The sequence below is a fragment of the Palaemon carinicauda genome, chromosome 2 (genome assembly GCF_036898095.1).
Source record: "Palaemon carinicauda isolate YSFRI2023 chromosome 2, ASM3689809v2, whole genome shotgun sequence".
NCBI lineage: Eukaryota > Metazoa > Arthropoda > Malacostraca > Decapoda > Palaemonidae > Palaemon > Palaemon carinicauda.
In genome coordinates this window covers 58,614,075-58,636,574 of record NC_090726.1, presented here as the reverse complement: position 1 = coordinate 58,636,574, position 22,500 = coordinate 58,614,075, and the positions used below count along the sequence as shown (strand labels likewise).

At 31.6% G+C, this 22,500-nt stretch overlaps 1 protein-coding gene across 1 annotated transcript in view; it reads right to left on the bottom strand.

The window, feature by feature from the left end:
• LOC137617672 (macrophage mannose receptor 1-like) overlaps positions 1–22,500 on the bottom strand; it is a 74,555-nt gene that overhangs the window by 44,363 nt on the left and 7,692 nt on the right. Inside the window, exons 7-19 of the mRNA XM_068347673.1 lie at positions 22,317–22,393; positions 20,393–20,505; positions 18,989–19,192; positions 17,625–17,750; positions 16,585–16,686; positions 15,593–15,751; positions 14,022–14,126; positions 8,891–9,058; positions 5,706–5,879; positions 5,041–5,190; positions 3,152–3,226; positions 2,012–2,053; positions 1,231–1,386 (exon numbers count right to left, since the gene is read on the bottom strand). Of these exons, the coding sequence (XP_068203774.1) occupies positions 1,231–1,386; positions 2,012–2,053; positions 3,152–3,226; positions 5,041–5,190; positions 5,706–5,879; positions 8,891–9,058; positions 14,022–14,126; positions 15,593–15,751; positions 16,585–16,686; positions 17,625–17,750; positions 18,989–19,192; positions 20,393–20,505; positions 22,317–22,393 (1,651 nt within the window). The remainder of the gene's footprint in view (positions 1–1,230; positions 1,387–2,011; positions 2,054–3,151; positions 3,227–5,040; positions 5,191–5,705; positions 5,880–8,890; positions 9,059–14,021; positions 14,127–15,592; positions 15,752–16,584; positions 16,687–17,624; positions 17,751–18,988; positions 19,193–20,392; positions 20,506–22,316; positions 22,394–22,500) is intronic.

The following is a 22,500-nucleotide window of genomic DNA, read 5'->3' as shown; positions in this document are numbered from 1 at the left end:
ATGGCAACACTCCTCCTGGTGTCATGTAAAGCCATGAAGGATGTCCGTTCCACTTCTGTGCTGTGGTAATTGAGGGCTGGATCGAGGCCACTCTGTTTCGGAGCTTCTTGGCTTGTCACACTGAAGGAGATTGTTGCTCTATGGGCGGCCATTATTAATTTATCAGTGGTTCTTGCTAGATGCTTTAATGTCATGTAACCTATCTGTAACTCAAATCATAATTACCGCAACACTGGCAGTTTTCATTTACCTTCATCAAAACCATTTGACCATTTCCCTTTCTACAAAATACCTAATGGCTTTTGTCTGCCCGCCTCTGATTTTTACACATACGTCTCGTTTAAAAATTGATTGTACACTCACATATAAATTAATACTGTATGCGTTATATTATTCACAGACATATCTCAACTAACATCAGACCCTTAAAGCAAATTAATTTGAGACTTACAGATAGTTCAGTATTTCATTACACTAGAGAAATTCTGCTCACTGCAGAATAGTCACTTAGTGCTTTACTTGTCCAGAGGAAAATATTTGCTCGAAGACCAATAGCTTACTCACAAACAGATTTGAATTTCAAGCTCGTATATCAATTTCTTCATATACTGAGTTACTGGTAAACTAAGGTACTTCTGTATGTGTGTATATATATATATATATATATATATATATATATATATATATGTATATATATATATATATATATATATATATATATATATATATATATATATACACACGTTTATATATACACGTTTATATATACATGTGTGTATGTGCGTACATGTGCTTTCTTGTTAATTGTCAAGTATTTATAGGAAATTATTTAACCCCATGAAGTCGGTATCTATTGAAATAAACAGAAAATATATTCGTCATTATATATATGTATATATATATATATATGCGTGTGTGTATATATATATATGTATATATACATATATATGTGTATATATATACATATATATGTATATATATACGCATATATATACATATATATATAAATATGTTTACATATACAGTATATATATATATATATATATATATATATATATATATATATATTTATATGTACATTATATACAGATATACATACATACATACATATATATATATATATATATATATATATATATATATATATATATGTATATTTATATATATATATGTATGTATACATACACAAATATATGTGAGGACATTCACCTGGAGAAATCAGTAACCTACCTCTTATGAATTCATTTTCATCAGCATTCTCAATGGAAGTTAAATTACTGCCCAGGTTTGACTCACACCAGGTTCTGGCACTCTTCCAAGTATCTGTATTATTTGAAAAGAAGTAGCAGTGCCTATTGAAGGTCGTCCATCCGGAGGGACAAATAGCTGTTGAAATACAGAGATAATTAGGATTTAGAATCGATACATTTTCCTTTAAATGTAACTTATTATTCAATTAGTGATTTGGCATCGAAAATGGATGGCGGCGTTGTTCATATTGCTTTTTTGAAGATTACATAGATTTTTGTTTTAATAATGTAAATTCTTGAATAGCAATTGCAGCTTTTCTAAGACTAATACACATCTATTTGTATGTCAATAAATTTATTTTAATCGATCACAGGTGCAATTGTTATTTCATACTCTGAATATTCTTTATGCTTTGGCCGATCTCTACTGATTTTATATAAAATGGATGAAAATTGATTTATCCGTAACCTTCTACCAAAATATATGATTTAGTGTCTACTTAACGACGCCAAAATTAAAGGAAGTTTTTTATTAAAAAAAAAGGAATGACTATTGATTTTCATTTGAAATGTTCATGGTTTTTTATCATTATTAAAAAAAAAAGATAAATAGAAACTGCACAAGGAAAGCTATTTCAAAAACGGAATTATATTTCTGTCTTATAGAATGTATACATTATTTTCATAGGATTTCAGTGGTTATTACACACTGAGTTTCCTAAAGCTCTCAATATAACAATGCAACAATTCAGTAGACTTACGATCGGGGGGTGATGGAGGAGAGGGTGGCTTGTAATTTTTTCCTGTTGATTGAAGGAGAAAAACACATTAAAATTATTCTTAAAAAAAAAAAAAATACTGAAATATTTATAAATTTACTATATCAAGAAATTGCAATACATAAATCCTCAAGATTTTTTTTAATTGCAAAATTGAAAATTAATTTGAGATAATTTAAACACAATCAATCTCTAAAGGTTTAAAGGCCACTCATGAATGGCAGCGGCGAGGGGTAGTGATAATATCTTAGCTAGCAGGACAATGCTCTATAGACTGACTATATATACATATGATCAGCGCCAAAGCCCCCTCTCCACCCTAGCTAACACCAGGGAGGGCTAGGCAATGGCTGCTGATGACTCAGTTGGTAGATCAATTTGAATGATGATAAACATGGTATGAAGATTACTTAGATGATAAGAGTGTTGCGACTGAGAGATGGTGTGGACACGTGTTAAGGATTGATGGTGGGGAGGGAGTGAGGAGGGCTTGGGAGGAACCTGTAAGGGTTAGAAGATCAAGAGGGAAGCTGGCGAGATAAGGTGAAGGATGACATGGAGAGAAGAGGTTTGGTGGAAGAGGATGCCTTTCATAGAAGGCATTGGAGAGGGTGCATCAGGCAAGCGACCCCTTAATGTAGGGATAACGGTGGGAAAGAAGAAGAAGAAATAAGGTATGAAAACGACCGTCCATATTTCCGGAACAAGTTTGACAAAACTGCAGTTATTTTCTAAGATTCCTGCTCATGTCTATGTACTTTTTGTTGATTTAAACAATCTTTTTATTAACGTGGAATTAATCTTAAATAATGTAGTGGTTTGAACCTATATTTACTTAGTGCCCTTTGTGGCATTTATAATATACAGCTTTGATGTATTGCTTATTGTGACCAATGAGTATCAAAGTGTTTAATGGGGAAACATATTAGAAGGGTGCTCACTATGGCAATTTAGAACAGGTTTTTGTTATAATTTTTAGATGTATGTAATTAGAAGTAGGTATTGATCTAATGATGAGCAACAAACCTAAGAATATCAATCAGAAAAAAATATAATCGTTTTGCATTAAAAAGATAAATATTTTCATCGACCTTGCATAAATGTTTAACAAAACATACTTACCTTTTTTCTCGCAGATAAAAGCTTGTTTTTCATCACAGCTAATGTCATTGAATTTACCGCTCATCACGTACATTTCTGAAAGAAAGTAAAGAACTTATTTGTCGATATAAAACTAGAGTATATTTTATATAAAGTTATAGGAAACGTATGATAAAAGTACAAATGGATACTAATACGAAATAAAAAAGAAGTTAAAAAAAGGTTCATGAAAAGATCCTTACATTGGGAAAACAAATACTTCCGTATCTATAGATTACAGAAAGACCACTTAAATCTGTTTATTAAAAACACCAAAAGATGTAGATCCGTGTCCTTTATCCATATAGAACCATTGTAGGAAAAATGAATACCGTTGTCATAGGATTGTTTATTCTAATTGTTATTATTGGTAGTTGAATGTTTACTTCAACGGAACTTGATTGTGCATTACATTACAGATACTGACTTTTATATCCAGTTCTCGGTTGGATAATTAACATCGAAAGCCTTGAATACCTTTAGGTCGCAGTTAAAGGTCACTTATGAATGACAGAGGCAAGGGACAATGACAATGCCCTAGCAGGACAATGTCCTAAAGACTGGTCATGTATACATATAATCCGCGCCCAAGCCGACTCTCCACACAAGCTAAAGACCAGGGAGGCCAAGCAATGGCTGCTGTTGATTCAGCAGGTAGACCTATAGGTTCCCCAAAATTCCCCATCCTTAGCTCACGAGGATGGGTGGGTTACGGATACTACAAATAACTATCGAGGTTGAGCGTGACTCGAGCCCCAGTAGGGCAGATCACCAGTCAGGGACGTTTCCAGTAGGCCATCTCAATAGGTTGGTAATCCAATTGACTCATGACTGGCTTGCTACTCAGTGAAGTTTTTATTCATATGGGAAGTTAAGGTTTCTGAAAACAAGTCTGTCGAACCAAATAACAATAACAAAATAGGCTTAGATGATTCTGGTGCAAATTATAAATAAACTCTTTTAGATTAAATATTTTGAATCTGACCTTCCGTTATGTGAAAGGTATCAAGAGAAAGATATATTGGAGACATTCTTTTTATAGCGAAAGTACATTGGGGCAGCGCTCCTTTATATCAGAGATATATTGGAGTCGTTCTCCTTTATATCAGAAATATATTGGAGTCGTTAATCTTTATATCAGAGATATATTGGAGTTGTTCTCCTTTATATCAGATATATATTGGAGTCGTCTTCTTTAAATCAGAGATATATTGGAGTCGTTCTCCTTTATATCAGATATATATATTGGAGTCGTTCTTCTTTAAATCAGAGATATATTGGAGTCGTTCTCCTTTATATCAGATATATATTGGAGTCGTTCTCCTTTATATCAGAGATATGTTAGAGTTGTTCTCTTTTATACAAGATATATATTAGAGTCATTCTCCTTTATATCAGAGATATATTGAAGTCGTTCTTCTTTATTTTAGAGCTATATTAAGGCCGTTCTCCTATGTATCAAGGGTATATTTAGGTCGTTTTTCCTTTGAATGAATGGTGGTCTATATTAGGGTCTTTCTCCTTGATACTAGATGAATATTATTGTATTTCTCCTTTATACCAAAGGTATATTTGGGTTGTTCTTTATGTTAAATGTATAATTTTGGTTATTCTCCTTTATATCATATGTATATTCCTATCGTTTTCCAAAAAAAAAAAAAATTATAAACAACCTTTTGAGATACCACTTGAATATTAAGGCATCACATACAGTATTTCTCTGTTAGATTCACGTAAGGTATAATTCGAGCATCTGAAGTCATAAATTTTCTAAACTATTTTTAAGTATTATTGTTTTTTAATAAATCATCTAAGTATTTTCTCGTTGTGTTTAATCGCCATTTGATAAAAGAGGAATACCAAAGGTTTACCTGTGCAGGTGCCATCACCAGAAGGTTCTCCAGAATACCAGTTGAAGAAACTGACTGGTGAATTGTCAATCCAATAGTTGCCTTCATTAATTACGTTTTTCATTCCGATCGTAAATGCCTGCTGACTGTAACTCTGGTGCGAAATGTAGTCTGAAATGGAAGGATTAGATATTGTTTTTTTATCAGTATCCTGTAAGATACATTTGGAGATTATGAAAGTGACTTCTATATAAGAAAGTTTAAGAAAGAATTTCTGCTAAAGTCTGTACTTTGATTTTTGATATTACATGCTGACACAATTCCTTACCATGAAAGATTATTTCTCTATAAATATGTTGGGATTTTTTTACGCGGATGAATCAGTATATACAGTATATTTTGCATATAATTATGAGGCATTGTTAATTGGCGTTTTAACCTTGAAAACACTAAGTATGAAAAGAAAATTGAACATTTCAAGGATTACGTGAAAGTAACGACCTCCGACATTCTGCATAATTTACATTACGGTTACAAATAAATCTCATCCATAAGGGTGGTCAGGCCAATACAAAGAATAAATTATTGTACATATAATTTTTTCTTCATGAAAAATTTACCTTTAAAGAATGTAGATTAGACCTGAAGAAATCTAGCTACCCAATAGCTATTGACAAGTGACCTACCAGCGACAAACCGATGTTCCTGTTTAGTGGAGAGAGAAATGAGGTTGACCTCTGTAGACTCCTCTAACTGGCGACAATGATCCTGAGCATAATACTGATCCATCTCTTCGAGGAAAACCATGAAACATTCTCCAGTAATGACATTTTCTATCCAATCGTATCCACATGCCTCGGCTGCAGGAATGAAGGAATTGTCATGTCAAATTAGGTATTCATTTATATGCGTTTAAATTAGAGGGAGTCGTATCCCCCGCCATTAAACTATTCTTATGTATATGTTTGTTTGCTGATGAGATTTCTAGATACATACGTGTTTGTATATAAAAGGTAAATAAAGATTAAAACGTAGTTAAAGAAAACACGGATACAGTACATACATATAGACACATTGATGTGTAGGATTTATATATATATATATATATCACATTAATATGTATTTTGCACATACAAGAATTTTTCATGTCTAATTATTGTTTTTATGTTGACCAGGGTGACATGAGTCTTTTTATTGTTAATATATGACACATCTGTTTTTGACGTTGTTAATAGTTTATATAGGACATATCTATTTTGACGCTGTTATTGTTTTTAGAATGATATATTGTTAATTTATTCTCATCGTTTATTTATTTCCTTATTTCCTTTCCTCACTGGGCTATTTTTCCCTGTTGGAGCCCTTGGGCTTATAGCATCTTGCTTTTCCAACTAGGGTTGTAGCTTGGCTAGTAATAATAATAATAATAATTGAATAGACAATCTATGATGAGAGAAGTAGGGTCAGAAAGAGGAACATAATTAGGGACGTCTCATGATATGCTTATGTGAAGACTTAATTATGTATTACCCGACTTTAGTTCATATACCAGAGTAGAGCTGTTGGTAGCAAAGGACCTTCAATAGTTAATGTTGAATTATTTCAATAGGCTGAGTAAATTAGTGCTCCATCAACCCGGTTAGTTCACGAAAGAGTATAACTGATTCAAAAGGATTGTACTAATTTCAGTTACTTATACTATTTAAGTCTAACATCATCATCATTAGCGGATACTACTCCACTGCAGGACAAAGGCCCCAGACATGGCCTTCCACTCCTGTTTGTTTATGGGCTATCTTTAACTGTCCATGCCCGCAAATTTTCTTAGCTCATCAATTCATCGTTTTCTCTTCCTTCCCCTGTTTATTTTGCAATTTTTAGGAGCCCATTCTGTTATTCTTTTCATACATCTATTATTTGTCTTTCTCTTTATATGTTCTGCCCATGTCCATTTTTTTTTTTTTTACTTGTTGTTAGAATATTTTCTAATTCAATTTGCTCCCGTATTCATGCTGCTCTTTTTCGTGGATGTGCACATATTGTATAATCATATGCATAGTTAGTAGGTTGGCCAGGGCACCAGCCACCCGTTGAAATACTACCGCTAGAGAGTTATTGGATCCTTCGACTGGCCTTTCAGTACTACCTTGGATCCTTTTCTCTGTTTACTTTTACAGCTCATTTTCCTTTTGCCTACACATGCACCGAATAGTTTGGCCTATTCTTTACATATTCTCCTCTGTCCGCATACACCTGACAACACTGAGAATACCAAACAATTCTTCCTCGCTCAAAGGGTTAACTACTGCAAAGTAATTGTTCAGTGGCTACTTTTCTCTTGGTATGGGTAGAAGAGACTCTTTAGATATGGTAAGCAGCTCTTCTAGGAGAAGGACACCCCAAAATCAAACCACTGTCCTCTGGTCTTGGATAGTGCCGTACCCTCTGTACCATGGTCTTTCACTGTCTTGGGGTAGAGTTCTCTTGCTTGAGGGTACACTCAGGCATACTATGCTATCTTATTTTCTTCATATCGTTTTATTAAAGTTTTTATTGTTTATATATAAAAGATTTATTTTGATGTTACTTTTCTTAGAATATTTTAATTGTTAATTGCTTCTCTTGCTCTTTCCTTATTTCCTTTCCTTACTGGGTTGTTTTTCGTTTTGGAGCCCTTGGGCTTATAGCATCCGGCTTTTCCAAGAAATATATTCGAAGAAATATATATGCACATACAGTATATATAAGATGAGTATTTAGATGTTGTATAAAATCCAAAATCCATACATAAACATACTGTAAATAAACTTGTGCACACACATCTCTCTCTCTCTCTCTCTCTCTCTCTCTCTCTCTCTCTCTCTCTCTCTCTCTCTCTCTGTATGTGTATATATATATATATATATATATATGTATATATATATATGTATATATATATATATATATATATATATATATATATATATATATACATTTATTTGCAAAAGCATACTTTTATATATATATATATATATATATATATATATATATATATATATACATACAATTATTTGCAAAAGCATACTTATGTATATATATATATATATATATATATATACTGTATTTATATATATATATATATATATATATACATACATACATACATACATACATACATACATACATATCTATTGCAAGCTAAGCTAAACTCCTAGTTAGAAAAGTAGGATGTTATCAGCCCAATGGTTCCAAAAGGGAAAAATAGCCGTGTCGAAAGGAAATAAGAAAAAAATAAGCTACAAGAGAAGTAATGTTCAATTAGAATATGTTAAAAACAGTAACAACATTAACAGTAAAATAGGTCTTTCGTGTATACACTATAAAAATTCATAAAAATAAGAGGAAGAAAAATATGATGGAACACTGTGTCCGATTGTACCCTCAAGCAAGAGAACTCTATCCCAAGACAGTGAAAGACCATGGTACAGAGGCTATGGCACTGCATAAGACAAGAAAACAATGGTTTGATTTTGGAGTGTCTCTTCTACCCTTACAAAGGGGAAAGTAGCCACTGAACAATTTCACTGCAGTAGTTAACCCCTTCCGCGAACAAGAATTGTTTGGTAATCTTCATGTTGTCAGGGGTATTATGACAGAGGAGAATGTGGAAAGAATAGGCAAGGCTATTCAGTGTATGTGTATGCAAAGGAAAAATAAACTGTAGTGCTATCTGGCCAGTTAAAGGTCCCTATAGCCTACCTCTTTAGTGGTAGTATCTCAACTATTTAATCATTCACGGCAAAAATCTTTTAGTGAATGTATAATCAATATCATAGATTGAAAAATTGAATACCCAATCAAATAATCTGGTTATTTTAATGTTGGTACTCACAATAAGGTGGAGATGTTGACGTAGGAGGTACAGTGGGTCCGAATGGAGTGTCTGATGCAGGCATTTCACAACCGAAGTTACGTGTGTGATCACAGTACCAGTCGTCCCATTTTCCGCTATTCCCGTACATCACACCACAGTTCTGCGTAGTTTGCCCATTCGGTTCTCCTGTTATAAAAGGTGATAAATTGTGATATATATATATATATATATATATATATATATATATATATATATATATATATATATATATATATATGTATGTGTGTGTGTGTGTGAGTGTTTGTATATATATGTGAGTATATATATAAATATATATCTGCATATGTATATGTGTATATATATATATATATATGTATGTATATATATGCACATATATACATATACATATATATGCATGTACATACATACATGTATATATAAGTGTGTATATAGCCTACATATGTATGTATAAAATCCAAAATCCATACATGCATATATATAGGCTACTTACGCACACATTTATATATATATATATATATATATATATATATATATATATATATATATATATATATAGAATGGTAAGAAGCGAAATTTCTTTAGATCTAAGGAAATAGAGAGAAAAATTAATTTTAAGAGAAAAATCTGATGTGTTAAGTTTAGCAATACAAAATAGGTACTCCCAGCTACATGATGAAATGAAAGCAAGTAAAGAAAAAATGAACAGTAATTTAACAAAATTTGTATTGGAATCAGCACAAGAGATACGTGGAAGAGTTCCTAAACAAGGTCAAGGAAAATATCAGAAAAGACCAAAAACTTAATAAAGAAAAGATTGAAAATGATGGTAAAATCCAAGAGAGGTGAAATAGAATTAGCAGAACTATCCAAAACAATAAACAAACTAAAAGCCCAAGTTATTCGTTAATAGAATCAGACCAAAATTGAGGAAATACTAAAGAAAGGAAGAAGCATCAAATTGATGAACAGGATATTTGGAACAGGGCGCCAACAGATGATTGCTTTAAAGAATGAAAATTCAGATATTATCCACAATAGAGATGGAGTGATAAAAATTGCATAGGATTTCTATATAATGCTATGCAATAGGGATATAACAAATCTCTTTAATAGAAATGATGAAATACTTGAGCCAGTACCAAAATTATTAGTAGGAGAAGTAAAGAAAGCATTAAAAGGCAGGAAAAGAGGCGAATAAGCTGGAGAAGTTGGCCTTACAATATAATAATAGATGAAGGAGATTTCATAGTAGTAAAACTGGCTGAACTTTACATCAAATATCTGCAAGAATGCTCTATACCTACAGCTTGGAAAGACTTTATCATTATACTAATTCACAAAAAGGGAGATACATAAGACCTGAAAAATTACCGCCTAATAATTTTTTGCTCTGTAATATGTAAAGTATTTTCAAAGATCATATTAGCCCAAATAGAAAGACAGCTAGACTTTATTCAACCAAGAGAGCAGGCAGGTTTTAGAAGTGGGTATTTAACAACTGACCATATCCACCTAATGGAAAAAATCAACAGAGTATGACAAACCAATATGTGTGGCATTTTTAGACAATGAGAAAGCTTTAGATATTTTCAAAACATCAGCAGTAATGAAAGCCCTTCACAACCAAGGAATAGAAGAATCTTATGTTTGGACACTAATATATCTATAGAGGAAGTACAGTAATCCTAAAACTACATAAAGATAGTGAGAAAATTTCCATTGAGAAAGGAATCAGACAGGGAAACACCATCTCTCCTGAATTATTTACAGCATGCCTAGGATAAATTTTTAAAGAATTTAGATTGGAAAAATGTAGGAAGTAATGTTAATGGGGAATACCTCAACAACTTAAGCTTTGCAGATGACATAGGCCTAGTTCTGTTTAGTGAATCATAGGATGAATCGTAAGAGATAATAGAAGATTTGAATAGAGAAGGTAGAAATGTAGGATTGAAAAGGAATATAAGTAAAATTAAGATAATATTCAATGAAAGTGAAGAGACAACAAATAAGGTATAAACGAGCCTCTAGAGATTGTTAGTGAAAATACGTACTTAGGACAGACAGTAAGTGTTTACTCAGAACATGAGACCGAAATGAAAAGAAGGATAAGCATGAGATGGAGAGCATTTGGGAAACAAAATAAGATTTATGAAAAATTAAATGATACTTTCTCTAAAAAGAATAGTATTTAATGAGATGGTCCTACCAGTATATGCATCAGAAACTTGGAGCCTTACTAAAGTCTTGGAACATAAGCTACTTGCAACTCAAAGAGCTATGGAAAGAATAATGATGGGAATAACACTAAGAGACAGAAAAATGGCAACATGGATGCGAGAGCAAACTAAATTAGAAGATATTCTAACAACATGTAAGAAAAAGAAATGGATATGAGCAGGACATATAATGAGAATGACAGACAACGGATGGACATTAAGAATAACAGAATGTGTCCCTATAGGTTGTAAAAGAAACATGGGAAGGGAGAAAAGACGATGGATCGTAGAACAAAATAAGTTTATGGTCGTGGACTGGCACAGAAAGACTATAAATAGACGCAAGTGGAAGGACATGTCTGAGGCCTTTGTTCTGAAGTGTACTAGTCATGTTGATGAGGATAGTTATATATATATATATATATATATATATATATATATATATATATATATATATATATATATATATATATATACATATATTGTATATTTATATATATAATATATATATATATAAATATATATATATATATATATGAATATATATATATATATATATATATATATTGTATATTTATATATATAATATATATATATATATAAATATATATATATATATGAATATATATATATAAATATATATATATGTATGTGTATATATATATATATATATATATATATATATATATATATATATATATATATATATATATGCTACACCATCCTCTTGAGTATTTACGTTAAAAATAAATCAGTCATTGATATTGGAGGACACAAGATCAGGGAATGGTAATGTTTTAGGGTCATGGTTATTTCACCCAAAATGGTAATGTGTTTTTTCCTTAAAATCCTACTGTGTCGACTAAGTTCACCAAGAGCATGTAGGTTTGGTGTTAGCAACACTTTTCATGCTTTCCTTTTAATTCTGCAGGAAAGGTTATCTTCGATCAGGCCGTAAGAATATTGTGTTAAATACTTACCTTTCAAATGCTAGATAATTAAATGTACTTACCTTTCAAGTACTAAAAAGGTAAAACTTTCTTTTCATTACTAGAAAGGTAAATATACTTACCTTTTAGTGACTAGAAAAGTAGATCTTCTTACCCTTTAAGTACTAGAAAGTAAATCTAATCATCTTATAGGAACTACAGAAGTAAATCGTTCTTATTAAACATTTTACTCGATTAATATCCTTTCATCTTTTCAGTATTATACAGAAATTTCACAGAAATCTTTGCTTTATCGATGATTTGTTAACAACATACAGAAACCCAGAATGTGTTTCTAGAGAAATTATATATTTTCCTTTGTGGCTTTTGATATTTTTTATGCTGCAAAATATTCTGGAGTCCGAATTGTTTTTTCAAAAATCGATTTAAAAACAGCAAAAAGTGTTAAGCAGATGTGGCATCCCAAACAACTAGAGTCTTAAAATAGACAGATAGACAGGCAGAGCACCATTGGATATACTTTATAATGTTTTAATATTTTAAGGGTTGTCTTTATATCTATTCTTCACTGAAGAATGTGTTAACGAATTTGAAGTGGTCAAATCATTTATATAAGAGTAGAGGATTAGAGCATCTTTTGGTGTACAAATATCAATCCTCATGAGAAGTCAGATTTCTAATGCGGAAAAACTCATTTTTGCTTAAGAAAGATCTGCCCAAATTAAGTGTGTGTTCTGGAATTATATGAAAATAGTTTTAATACCTATATGAAAGTTTAATAGACCGAAATAGCTACTTCCCCTATATAATGAAGAGCAAGTGTCTGGATATATATAAATATATATATATATATATATATATATATATATATATATGTGTGTGTGTGTGTGTGTGTGTGTATGTGTGTATATATATATATACAAACTTTTTTCAGTCACACCCAACGGTATGGCGAGAAATATAACTACTCGATCTATCCCCTTCTCTCGGGTATGGCGGGAGGGAGTAGTCATGCCCTGGTGAGACGGGTTGTAGTTAGGAAAGGGAGAAGGGTAAGAGGGGTTGAATTTGTATGTGTGTGCGTGTGCATCTATCTAAATACTTTATCGTCATTTTTTGACAGGTCGCGTACAGTAATATGAACATAAAGTTCTAGTATTAATTGTTAATTGGGTGAGTTTATCTCTCGTGAAAACTCTCCAAAACATACTTTACCTGTAATGAATTTACTTTCCTAGGAAAAAATTATATATATATATATATATATATATATATATATATATATATCTATATATATATATATATATATATATATATATATATATATATATATATCTATATATATATATATATATATATATATATATATATATATATATATATATATTGTCAAGAAGAAAAGAATAACCAGAGGAATATTGTTAATGGTTAAAGTCTAAGGTTTAGCTAAACTTTGACATTAAAGTTTCAGATGTTCTTCTTGAATCCAATCTACCATCTGTATATTATAATCAATAATTCTGATAATTCCTAAATGCAGTTTTGACCAGGATCCAACTGAGCAGTCCTATTGGTGATGTGAATAGCAGCTTAAATATAAGTCCTTCTTAAAGAAAACTCATTATCCCACTGCAGAGTTTTCATATACTATCTATTTAAAATTAATACGAACTAAATTCACTGTTGTTCGAAAAGGATATATTTTTTCTGTGGGGATTTTCGAAAGGGGGGCCAAATTCAGGTTATATTTCCTCTGTAGAAAAAATATCAATGCAGTCTATAAAAAATCAATGCAGTCTATAAAATATCAATGCAGTCTATAAAATATCAATGCAGTCTATAAAATATTAAGTCTATAAAATATTAATGCATTTATGCGAAATATCCTAAGGATATAGTTGGAATTGCATATGCAATCTTATCAAGAATTGTTCTCTATATGATGAGCTGATTGATTACCTGTATTCCAGTTGACTACTTCTACAGGTGATCCGTCACTCCACAGCCAAACACCTTCTTCCACTGCATCTGTGTATCCCATTAGGATGTCGCTGTCTATGTTAGCTGAACAGAAACAATATCCAATTAATTTGTTATTATTATTATTATTATTATTATTATTATTATTATTAGCTAAGCTGCAACGCTACTTGGAAAAGCCGCATGCTATAGGCCCAAAGGCTCCAAAAGGAAAAAATAGCTCAGTGAGGAAAGGAAATAGATAAATAAACTACAAGAGAAGTAGTGAACAATTAATATGATATATTCTAAAACGATAACAACATTAAAATAGATATTTTATATGTAAACTATAAAGAGAGACTTATGTCAGCCTGTTCAACTCAAAAACATTCGCTACGAGTTTCAACTTTTGAACTTTCGCCGGTTAAACTGCCTGATTAAGAAGGAAGTAAATCCTAAGAGTAATGGTTTACATTAAAGTCAGATCTCTGCAATTCATTAATATGTAATGTTTATAATCAATAACTACTAGTATAATATACGTCTTACAAAGTGAGTTTTATGTCAAATATACAAAAAAAAAAATCATCTTATAGCTAAACTTTTTTTATCGATATACTAAACACATGAAAGCCAAAAAAGAGGAAATCTAAGAAAGATTGGAAAAACTTTACCACTGAGAACAAGAAGATGTTATAAAGAAAAAGTAACCCCCAAGAACTTACAAAAACAAGATGTTAGAAAAATATTTATTCCAAAGAACTCACAAGAACAAGAATATATTAGAATAGAATGCCCCCAAGTACTCACAAGAACTAGAATACATTAGAAAACAATGCCCCCAAGTATTGTACTCACAAGCACAAGAAGATATTAAAAAAAAAAAAAAAATTACCCCCCAAGACCTCACAAGAGCAAGAGGATATTAGAAAAAAAAAGTTGCCCCCAAGAACTCACAAGAAGAAGATATTAGCAAAAAAAGTTGCCTCTATTAATTCACAAGACCAGGAGGATATTAGAAAAAAAAAAGTTGCCCCCAAGAACTAACAAGAACAAGAATATATTAGAAAAAATAACCTCTTAAGTACTCACAAGAACAAGAAGATATTAAAAAAAGTTACCCCCCAAGACCTCACAAGAACAAGAGGATATTAGAAAAAAAAAGTTGCCCCCATGAACTCACAAGAATAATAATATATTAGAAAAAATAACCCTAAGTACTCACAAGAACAAGAAGATTTTAGAAAAAAAAAATTTACCCCCCAAGACCTCACAAGAACAAGAGGATATTAGAAAAAAAAAAAAAGTTGCCCCAAGAACTCACAAGAACATAAAGATATTAGCAAAAAACCTTGCCTCCAAGAACTCACAAGAGCAAGAGGATATTAGACAAATTAAAAAAAAAAAAGTTTCCCCCAATAACTCACAAGAACAAGAATATATTAGCAAAAAACAGTTGCCTCCAGGAACTCAAGAGCAAGAGGATATTAGAAAAATAAAAAAAGTTGCCCCCAAGAACTCACAAGAACAAGAAGATAGAAAAAAAAGAGTTACCCCCAAGAACTTACTATGAACGAAGTCCTGTTCAGCCCAAGAGTTGATAGAGATGAGATCCCCCAGATTATCCTGGCAATATTTCCGAGCATCTTGCCAGGTCTTTTCCTCTTCGCTCATGTAGTAACACCGGTTATCATTCATCACCCAACCAGAGGGGCAATATTTGTCACCTGCAATTTACAAAGTCATTTTAAGTAATCGGAGCCCTTAGAGTATACACTTCCATATTTGTATGCAATAGTCCTCATAGGTACGGTTGGATACAGGAATTTCTGGTGCACCTCCCTCTGAAGAAGTGCACCCAGCTACGAGTTCCTGTTTTTGGCAGTACCCACAACCTCTGCCTATACTATGTTAGGTTACTTACCACGAAGTAAGGGTGTAACAGGGTGCATTTCTTAGGAACGAGGTGTGCCAGAGACTCTTGTGTCTAGCTATGCACCTGCATTACAACTAATTCAGAGTCACATTGCGCCGTCTCGTTATGTTAATTTTATTCTCATACGATAGGTGATATATAATTTTGTTAAATACCATATTATTCTGTTTGTAAATTATAAACTAAAAGAAAGCATTAGATTAAACCCAAATTTATGCAATCAAATGTTTCTAATGAAGTTGAAATGTGTAACGTAAAGAATATAGGTTAACTATGGAATTAAACACAGGTAACACAAAATAGAAGAATGTATTGAAATATGATAGACTAGAGGGTACGAAAAAATTTTAGTAGTCAAAGGAGTAATGTCTGAAATCATCATCATCATCTCCTCCTGCGTGTATTGATGCAAAGGGCCTCGGTTAGATTCCGCCAGTCGTTTCTATCTTGAGCTTTTAAATCAATAATTCTCTATTCATCATCTCTTACTTCACACTTCATAGTCCTCAGCCATGGAGGCCTGGGTCTTTCAACTCTTCTAGTGCCTTGTGGAGTCCAGTGGAAAGTTTTGTGAACTGATACATGTAAGGATATGATTAGCAAAAACAAAAACGCCATTCTTACTTAGATGGTGAATCAGATGGATGGGATCCCCTTGTTTCGCCTCGCAGATGTAGTGCCTGGGGAGGTAACAATCCATCGGTGTCCAAGCTACTGTGTCTGGGTCTAGGGAGGAAGAGGAAAGGAGGATTAATGTATTGTAACGTAACAAACTATCGTTAGATGCTGTGTCCTTAAAGTAAAACTGTAGCAATATATCGTTAGGTATTATGACTTCAAACTTCGGCTAATATCAGTTATTTAACCCCAAAAACCCTCTGATGAGCACATGCCTTCTTGATTATTATTATTATTATTATTATTGTTATTACTATTATTATTATTATTATTATTATTATTATTATTATTATTATTATTATTATTATTATTATTATTAGCTAAGCTACAACCCTATTTAGAAAAACAGGATGCTATAAGCCAAAGGGCTCCAACAGAAAACTAGCCCAGTGTGGACAGGAAATAAGGAAATAGATAAACTATATAAGAAGTAATGAACAATTAAAATAAAATCGTTCAGTATAACGTTGTTGTTTGCCTTCACTTAGAAGTTATCTGGTATAGCTGAATATTCTTTTCCGTCATTGCCCATGTTGATATGAACCATCGTACGTAAACCAAAACAAAATTCATAATGAAGTGCAAAAATTCGTAGTAGCTTATTTCCTTGCAATGCACTTTGCATAGCAATCGGTTTTCGCTTCATCCTTTTCTTTTGCAGCTTTTACAGCATGATGAATAGTTTTAACAATCCGAGGCATTTTGTAAAAGTGAAAAAGACCCGTCCAAAAATACTCTTCTCTTAGAAGTCAAAGTAAACAGACTATTAAGCTATCAAACAAAATGTAAACTATAACTGATGAAGAATATAGGCAATGATCATTTTGATGATTTTATTAATTTCTAAATAATAATAATCATAATTTCAAAAATTTTAATAATAATAATTTTGATAATTTGGATTTTCAACCCGCACTTGATGGAACATAAATTTTTTTTGATAATCTTGTATTTGGGGAAATATAAATGCATCAGAAAAAACTAACCCGTGAGATGGAAATTAACACATCGATCAGTATCTGCAGCGAGTGCTTCGTCCCTATCCATGTCGGACATGGAAGTGAAGTTCATCACCGTATCGTCGATCCAGTAAAATTTATCATTGGGTTTACCTGTAAGAAATGGTTTATTTTAGGTTCTTTCCTTAGGATGCTGAACTCTAGAATTAGTTTGTTTGAGACCACAAAGGTAAAGGGCAAGACGTGTTTGAGGGATCAATGGATCAATACCATTTAAAACGAATACTGGAAGCCTTGTGTTTGCTACCAAACACACAACACTTAGTTCCCATTTATATTATACACATACACACACATTATATATATATATATATATATATATATATATATATATATATATATATATATATATATGTATATATATATACATATATATATATATATATATTCATTTATGTGTGTGCGTTTGTTCGTTCGTGCATGAATATATGCTATTCTAATGAAATTATCCTCTATCATGAAAAGAATTTATGTTCCCAGTTCTGTTAAAGCAAAATAGTGCCATTGATGCATTAGTTTCGACAGTAAAAAAAATAATAACCTTATACGAAGGAAAAAAGTCTCTTGTTTCAACAAAGATAATTTTCTTAAAAAATTAAGTCGGGTTTGAGTCGTGTGCTGAAGGAAACGTATCATCATACAGTTGAAAAGCTTTAGAGAGCAGTTAAAACAAACGCTTATTTGGTTCATTTGATTCAAATGGCCCAGTAAAAAAATTTCAAAGAAATGAGTTCTAATATAGGAAAAAGCTCGCATGCAAGAAAGATCTTAAACTTTACTTTTGGATTGAATTTCAGAAATACTATTGACCAAAACAGAGAAAATATTCTTAATATATGATTAAGTAGAAGCTTTTACTATTCATCCTTGTGAAAAAAATGTTTCATATCCTTGTATTATTGAATTTACCGAACTTAGCAGTTACGTAAATATATGGAAATTTATAGAAATGATAGGCTGATAAAACAAAGACAATATTCTAAGAAAATAGATTAATAGAAGTCTTTGCTTGCCTTGCTTTGTAAGATATTTTTAGTTCTGTACTGTTTAAGGCATTCAAGATTCACTTTGTGAGCAAGCTCTAGAATTTTTCTTAAATATATATACAGTAATATATATATATATATATATATATATATATATATATATATATATATATATATATATATATATATATATATATGCATATATAGGTGTGTGTATGTATTCAAATGCAAATTATGTGTATGTAAAATTATAATCTATAATCCCAGTTCTGTTATTGCAAGAAAATGAAAATAATGCATTAAGAAATGATAAAAAAAAAAGATTAAAATGATTGAATAACTCACTCTTCAGTCCGAGCCAAAGGTTATCATCCGGCTGCATGTGCTGTGAAATGAAAGTGTTTTCCTCTGGGCCGTCAATGATGACCAGGTGGGCTCCCACTTCATCACAGGTGGCTCTTGCGTTCTCCCACACCAGGACGTCAGATTTCTCGGTGTTGAAGTAATAACACGAGTCACCGAAAAGTTCCCAGCCGTAAACACAAGCCTCTAAAAATAAGACAAATTACTTTTAGAGGGATTTTTTTAGTAAGGGAATATTAGTAACAAAATGTCTTTCTGGTAGGAAAAAAAGTAGATTAACTTGCTCACTCTCAGTATAAGAGGGCCTTTATTTATCTTAAGTAACAGTAATACAGATTCAATCGATAGTAGTGGCTCACTGATATTCCTTTCATGAATTTCTGAATCTTTTTTTTTTATAAATTCTATAATCGATGTAACGAAAACGTTATGGGCTTGAAATAAAAAGATATTCCATTTAACAACGTCAGGTAATTTAATATTTAGATAAGCATTTCATACAGCAGAAATTTTATAAATTATATCATATGGTTTTATGTAATATATATATATATATATATATATATATATATATATATATATATATATATATATATACATACATATATATGTATATATTTATATTTATATATATATACATATATATATGTATATATATATATATATATATATATATATATATATATATATATATATATATATATGTATATATATATGCATATATATATATATATATATATATATATATTATATATATATATTATATATATATATATATATATATATATATATATATATATATATATATATATATATATATATATATATATATATATATATAATCTTATTTTATGGGCGCTTGAATCCTTGTGTTAATTTTAGTCTGAAAACATGCTCGATTCATTTCTTATTTAGTTACCCTCTCAAAACTTACGTTTTCTTTGAAGAGGCAATTAGGTAATAATAGAATATGGTTTTAATGATTTTGAGGCATAGCTTTTATATCGTCGTCCGTTACTATAATAAAAACTGAAACGGCTCTATTTGTTGTTGTTGTTGCATTTTATGTTGTTGTTGTTGCTGCTGTGCTTCTGTTTTTGTTGTACAGTTAGTTCTTGTTATTCACGATTAATTCGTTCATGAAAACGGCCACGTATACCAAATATGTGCATACGAAACTATTTCTTCCTATAAGAATACATGGTAAGTCTGTCCAATGTGGACACCAAGTTGCCAACTTGTTTCATATATTAACTAAATTAACTGCATTTTATTGGAAATAAATAACTAGATAAACTATGCATTATTTGATTTAATAACCCTGAGTTAAGGCCACACAATAAAAGAGGAATGACACGTCATATCCACATTCAAAAGTTAACCAACCTTGTTTCTTTTCGCAGATGTAATCGAAGGCATTGATTTCACAATTTGCAGCTACCCAGAGTCCCTTTTCGTCCTCTGGGTCAACTGCACCACATCCGGTCCCGGCAGTTGCCCTACAAATGAAAAAACAGGATCTTTACTGATCACAATAGAAATCATTATTATTATTATTATTATTATTATTATTATTATTATTATTATTATTATTATTATTATTATTATTATTATTATTACTTGCGAAGCTGCAACCCTAGTTGGATAAGCAGGATGCTATAAGCCAGGGGCTCCAACAGGGAAAATAGCCAAGTGGGGAAAGGAAAAAAAAGAAAAAAAAAGTACTTTAATTACAATTACAAAATTAAAATAAATGTCTCCTATATTATGATTATTATTATTATTATTATTATTATTATTATTATTATTATTATTATTATTATCACTTGCTAAGCTACAACCCTAGTTGGAAAAGCAGAATGCTATAAGCCCAGTGGCCCCAACAGGGAAAATAGCCCAGTGAGGAAAGGAAACAAGGAAAAATAAAATATTTTAAGAACAGTAACAACATTAGAATAAATATTTCCTATATAAACTATAAAAACTTTAACAAAACTAGAGGAAGAGAAATCAGATAGAATAGTGTGCCCGAGTGTACCCTCAAGCAAGAGAACTCTAACCAAGAACAGTGGAAGACTATGGTACTGAGGCTATGGCACTACCCAAGACTAGAGAACAATGGTTTGATTTTGGAGTGTCCTTCTTCTAGAAGAGCTGCTTGCCATAGCTAAAGAGTCTCTTCTACCCTTAGCTAGAGGAAAGTGGCCACTGAACAATTACCATGCAGTAACCCCTTGGGTAAGAGGAATTGTTTGGTAATCTCAGTGTTATCAGGTGTATGAGGACAGAGGAGAATATGTAAAGACGAAGCCAGACTATTCGGTGTATGTGTAGGCAAAGGGAAAATGAACCGTAACCAGTGAGAAGGATCCAATGTAGTACTATCTGGCCAGTCAAAAGAATACCACCTGTTAAGCAGGTGGTTTTAGATTAAACGATAGCACAGTAAAGAGCATACATCCGACAAGGCCACTCAGCAAAAAGATGACAGGGTCACATTAATAAAAGAGTGAATTAATTAAACATGGAAAATAAATATGGTAATAATCCAATGCTTATAAGCCAGGCTATTGAGGACCAAAAGTATTCCTTTCCTCACTGGGCTATTTTCCCTGTTGGGGCCCTTGGGCTTATAGCATCTTGCTTTTCCAACTAGGGTAGTAGCTTAGCAAGTTATAATGATAATAGTGAAGGAATCTCTTTTAAAGAAGTTAGTAGTTTTCTTGCAGAGATACTTAAGGATATCACCTATAGAATAAGTCTGACAATTTTCATTAATTTCTGCCCATCCTTTAGGCCTGCCTTTCTTCTCCAAGAAACAGACATCCATTGGTTTGTCTTCCATCCCCTTCCTCACCCCCTTATTTCCATATTAGCATTTCAGAGATGAATTGCCCCCCCCCCCCCTCCCCCGATCCAGCGCTTGGAATATGACAAATTATATTATATTGTTAAGAGACTTACTCTTAATATCAATTGTTTCATTGCGCTGGCTGTCATTCACAACTTCTCAAAAAAAAAAAAATCAGTTATTTCGCAGATAAAAAAAATAAAAAAATTGTTCTTTCTTACTTTTTTGAAATTGTGGTTTATTAGCTTCAACATATTACGTGACTTAAAATTGCCTAAAAACCTAGGTTTTTTTTTTTCTTTCTTTTTTTTCCTTATTGCGATTTATTAACTTTAGCATATTTCGTGAAATGAGAGTGCTTAACCTTTCATTCGCTGTAACATTGAGAGAGAGAGAGAGAGAGAGAGAGAGAGAGAGAGAGAGAGAGAGAGAGAGAGAGAGAGACAGAGAAATACTCACGGATCAGGTTGCCCTGGTTGCCAGTCAGTGAAGTTGGACTCATCACCGTCTACCCACTTGTATTCATCTGGGTGTCCCTTTGGAGATATTGGAAAACAAGAATTAAGAGAAAATATAGTGAAAGGAATTGTGGAAAAAACGTAGGAAATATATTTATTTACCGGATAAAAAGAAATACATCATT